Genomic DNA, 5,000 nt, shown 5'->3' on the forward strand with positions numbered 1-5,000 from the left:
TGGCCCAAGGTCAGGGGTTGCACCTTTCTGTTTGTGGTAGGCAAGTGCGGCCCACCCCAGCCTTTGGGCTGGCTGGTACCCATGTCTTCCTGCTGTCATCATGGGGGTTTTATTGGAGCGCATAGTTTCTACGGGGAGCATGCCCTTGTTTACCCCCAGCCCCGGTTTTCGGACAGGAGTGGTCCCGAGACTAAAGCCTCTCCCACGATTTTGAGAAATGTGGTCATTTGACTACAGATACCATAATTCAACTTGTTTTTCTTTTCTTATTGAACTTCTGTATTCCCTTTGGGGTAAAATTAACAATAGCTCTGATTAGCATGAGACAAGCAAAACCTGAAGGATTCTGTAACTTGTAGTCAAATGGCGTCATCATGCAAATGTCCTATTCGTGACGTTATGTAGCTTGTTCATTTTGCATACCACGCCGAGCGAGCCAATAGAGGGTGAAATTTCGCTTAGAAACAAAGCCACTCTAAGCCAATCAGAACTCATTCGAAAGTTCTTCATTGGCTACGACGCGTGCAAGCGTTGCTTTCGCTTTTTGAAAGCGAAACAAAGTCGCGTTTACTTCACTTTTCAAAGCTGTAGTTTTAAAAAGAATATGGCTACGGATCTTTAATGATGACTAATAAATATTCATGACAAAATTAGGATACTAATAACATTAAACATTATGATAACAAGATCTTTCAGATCTTAAAACCGCGCTTTGAAAATTTATCTGTTTTCTTACCACTATGTATAGTCCCAACGTAGTACACATTCCAAGGCAGTCTTTGTTGATTCACTATGACTATAGACACAAAATCACCTGATCAATCTGTAGCACAACAACTGACAACAACGACTACACACGAACTTATTGCACTATCACTTAATCTCAGAGGAATCTCCGATGACGTAATGGTCTTAATTTATCTGGAACTGTCATCAGGATATCTATGGGTATGAACGATACGATAATAACACTTTTAACAACTTACAGCTTTCTTTCCTAAAAGTCGCGATTAAATTTAATTGTTTTTTTACACGAGTAAAGGCCTAGCAAAGCAGTCACACGCGTCACTTAATTTAAGAATTGCGTTATCCACTGCTATGTTTAGTACGGTGGTTATTTCTCTACCAATGAAAGTTGAAACGTCGACACATTCCATGGATGACATAATGACCTTTTATGTATTCAATACTCGCTTCGAATCAACCGCTTAAATAACACAAAAAGGCAATATATTTTGTACTGAATAGAGTGGAATATTCATAAAATTTTAAGTACATTAACGTTTTAACAGCTTTTGGCGAATACCAGTAAACATCATAAGCTGCGTGATTCGAAGTGCCACTGACTATATGACCGAATAGAAATTTGGGACTGCTCACCAACAAAACTAAATTTTATCTGTTTTCTTACCACTGTAGTCGCAACGTAGTACACATTCCAAAGAAGTCCTTGTTGATTCACTGATGACTATAGAACCAAAATCACTTGATCAATCTGTAGCACAACAAACTGGCAACAACGACTGCACACAAAGTTATTGCACCACTGACTTATAGCCGTTGTCAAAATCAGTCGCCGTGAGCCGTTGTGAAATCTCCGATGACGTAATAGTCTGAGCTTTCTTTCTTAAAAGTCACGATTACATGTTTCAATAAGACACAAAAATCTATATATTTTGTTGTAAATAAAAAGCGGACTATATTCATAAAATTTTAAGTACATTAACGTTTTAACAGCTTTTTGGCGAATAAATATCCTAAGTTGCGCGACTGGTAGTTCCACTGACTATGTGGCCGAGTGGAAGTCTGGTTCAGCTCTCCGACAAAACGACAAAAAAATAAATAAATAAATAAACCGATTGCAGAGCAAGAACCGCGCTCGGCCCATGGCCACGCGGTTTAATAATAACAAAACTCTTCTGCCAAATCCCTTCGCCCTACGAGAGGATCACATAGTCCAGTTTCTAACACTTTGTAGTAATTATTATCTTCAACACCTTGACCCCGTTTCCATATCAACAGCGACTGATAGCATCTTTCAACAACGGTATTGTAGTCGTGTTCTATAACATCGATACTGTCGTCATCAACGTCTAAAACTCGAGCAAGAACCTTCCATTTAGCTGCAATTTTTCCACACAATTTAATTAATTCTTGTTGTGATGGGCTTCCAGTTTTCCTCTGCTTAGCTGAAGCACCTACTTCATGTAACTTATCAGTGAGACGACTTGCATTATGCTGGGATTGGCTCACGTGGGCTGAAGCACCTAATTCATGTAACTCATCAGTGGGATGACTTGCATTATGCTGTGATTGGCTCATGTGAGCTGAAGCACCTACTTCATGTAACTCATCAGTGGGATGACTTGCATTATGCTGTGATTGGCTCATGTGAGCTGAAGCACCTACTTCATCTAACTCATCAGTGGGATGACTTGCATTATGCTGTGATTGGCTCATGTGAGCTGAAGCACCTACTTCATGTAACTCATCAGTGGGATGACTTGCATTATGCTGTGATTGGCTCATGTGAGCTGAAGCATCTACTTCATGTAACTCATCAGTGGGATGACTTGCATTATGCTGTGATTGGCTCATGTGAGCTGAAGCACCTACTTCATCTAACTCATCAGTGGGAAGACTTGCATTATGCTGTGATTGGCTCATGTGAGCTGAAGCACCTACTTCATGTAACTCATCAGTGGGATGACTTGCATTATGCTGTGATTGGCTCATGTGAGCTGAAGCACCTACTTCATCTAACTCATCAGTGGGATGACTTGCATTATGCTGTGATTGGCTCATGTGAGCTGAAGCACCTACTTCATCTAACTCATCAGTGGGATGACTTGCATTATGCTGTGATTGGCTCATGTGAGCTGAAGCACCTACTTCATGTAACTCATCAGTGGGATGACTTGCATTATGCTGTGATTGGCTCATGTGAGCTGAAGCACCTACTTCATGTAACTCATCAGTGGGATGACTTGCATTATGCTGCGATTGGCTCATGTGAGCTGAAGCACCTACTTCATGTAACTCATCAGTGGGATGACTTGCATTATGCTGTGATTGGCTCATGTGAGCTGAAGCACCTACTTCATGTAACTCATCAGTGGGATGACTTGCATTATGCTGTGATTGGCTCATGTGAGCTGAAGCACCTACTTCACCTAACTCATCAGTGGGATGACTTGCATTATGCTGTGATTGGCTCATGTGAGCTGAAGCACCTACTTCATGTAACTCATCAGTGGGATGACTTGCATTATGCTGGTATTGGCTCGTGTGAGCTGAAGCACCTACTTCATGTAACTCATCATTAAAGGGAAGACCACTTGCATCTTGCTCAAATATTTTATTCTCAACAAAATACGGACAAAGTTCTCGTTCCCTAGGGTTCAGTCCCACTACTCCCACAACAGACCATCGGCTACTTTTGCGGGCTGAGATATCTTTGTTTTTGACAATGATTGGAGCTCCAAGCACAGAAGACCACTCCAGCTTCCTGTCCGTTCCACTTGTGTCACTTGTCAGTAGTTTATGGGTTTGAGTGTCTCTTTCAAACTTTAATTTCAGTTTAAGTTTCTCAGGCCCAAAAAAGCAATAAGCCTCCAAGTCCGTGGTAAATTCTTGTTGTTGTAAAGGTCTAAAAGTAATAATTCGGAACTTCTTTGGGGAAAGTGAGGCAAAAATCGAACCCGCTGGAAAAAACGAGAAATGGCCAAACGTCTCAACGGTTGATTCCGAATCGATCGAAGCCGAGTGTTTTCCAAAGCGTTTCTTTGAATAGTGATTCATTTGAGTTCCTTTGTTTAAGTGTTTAGTTAAACCAGACCAAGTCACAAAATGCGCTACATCCTTGTCATCTTTTTTGACGTAGACCGAACAGGCCATTCCTTTACTTTGGTAAATACCTTGAATCTTCTCCTTTCTCACGCCACAAACAGACATGAACGGATCCACTTTTTCTCGATAGACGTCAACTTTACCAGACAGTGACCAAGAAATCCCATGCCTTCTGTTCGCCATTGCCTTTAATCTTTAATAGGCATACTCCTAGTAGTCAATCCAGAGAAAATTAGGAATTGTCCATAACCGTCATTTCAGAGTTAGACGACATGTTGTGGTAGCGGGCTCCTGATCCTGGCATGGCGTTTTCAAATCACATTTACATTGCATCGGCTATTGCTCAAAATATTTCGTATTTCAACGTTTGTAAAACTCGGGGTGAAGATTGACCAGAAGTTTCTTTAAACAAAAAGAAAAGGACCTACAAGTAGATTTTTACTACGTGTTGAGATGGCAATCAACATGGGCATGTGACAAACAGGAAATGAGTGATTCAATAGAAGTCTGGGGACGAGTCCACTCCCAGCGCTCTCAGCGGGCTTTGCTTGGTAGCCTCTCGTTGTGCAAAGCCTGGTCGATCTTGCTTGGCGGTGCATTGACGGGCGATACTCAAGTCATTAACAGACCATAATTGACTAAATCATATAGCACTATGTCGTCTGAAATAAACACATTGCTGGAAATGGGTTTCCCACGGAACAGAGCGTATGTACATATTGAAAGTTTTGCTCAAAACAATTATTGATGCAGTCCTTCAGCTGGCGTCAGCTGAAAATTAAATCTCTCAAAGTTTTATTTTTGGTGATCCTAATCAGTGTAACTTAAATTGTTAGGGAAAAGGCCTTAGCAGTCACCGGTAACAGAGGTTTAGAGGCTGCTATGGAATGGTCAGTACCATAAATTTTTGTGAAGTAAAACATGGGACAAGTCTGAAGATTGCTGACCTCATTGTCTGCACTCAAAAGTTTAATTAACCCCACAGAGAAAAACAAAATTGTTATTGAGAAAGGTTTACAGATGAAGTTTGATAGGAAACAGATAAAAGAATACCACCGACCAGTTGGCTGAATCGAGAATGCACTGGACTTCCGTGCGGGAGGTTCGCAAGTTTGAACCCCAGCTGGACCACCACTCAGGGTCTTTAAATA

General features: G+C 41.2%; 2 protein-coding genes across 3 annotated transcripts in view; one reads left to right on the forward strand and one right to left on the reverse strand.

Annotated features, from left to right (window-relative positions):
* Positions 1-246: 246 nt before the first annotated feature.
* LOC137978971 (uncharacterized) lies at positions 247-4,322 on the reverse strand. Of its 2 annotated transcripts, none has more exons than XM_068826103.1 (2): positions 1,412-4,313; positions 247-796 (listed from the first exon to the last, which is right to left on the reverse strand). In XM_068826103.1, exon 1 carries the CDS (start codon positions 4,030-4,032, stop codon positions 1,900-1,902), a length of 2,133 nt encoding a protein of 710 aa, XP_068682204.1. In that variant the 5' UTR covers positions 4,033-4,313; the 3' UTR covers positions 247-796; positions 1,412-1,899. The 2 variants fall into 2 exon arrangements, with proteins under 2 accessions (XP_068682204.1, XP_068682205.1); XM_068826104.1 differs by lacking the exon at positions 247-796 and having other exon boundaries at positions 1,157-2,336; positions 2,475-4,322.
* Positions 4,323-4,388: 66 nt separating this feature from the next.
* Positions 4,389-5,000, forward strand: part of LOC137979666 (UBX domain-containing protein 1-like) — a 14,789-nt gene continuing 14,177 nt past the window's right edge. The window contains exons 1-2 of the mRNA XM_068826979.1: positions 4,389-4,557; positions 4,686-4,739. Coding sequence (XP_068683080.1) covers positions 4,505-4,557; positions 4,686-4,739 — 107 coding nt within the window. The 5' untranslated portion in view covers positions 4,389-4,504. The remainder of the gene's footprint in view (positions 4,558-4,685; positions 4,740-5,000) is intronic.

The sequence above is a fragment of the Montipora foliosa genome, chromosome 12 (assembly GCF_036669935.1).
Source record: "Montipora foliosa isolate CH-2021 chromosome 12, ASM3666993v2, whole genome shotgun sequence".
NCBI classification, from domain to species: Eukaryota; Metazoa; Cnidaria; class Anthozoa; order Scleractinia; family Acroporidae; genus Montipora; species Montipora foliosa.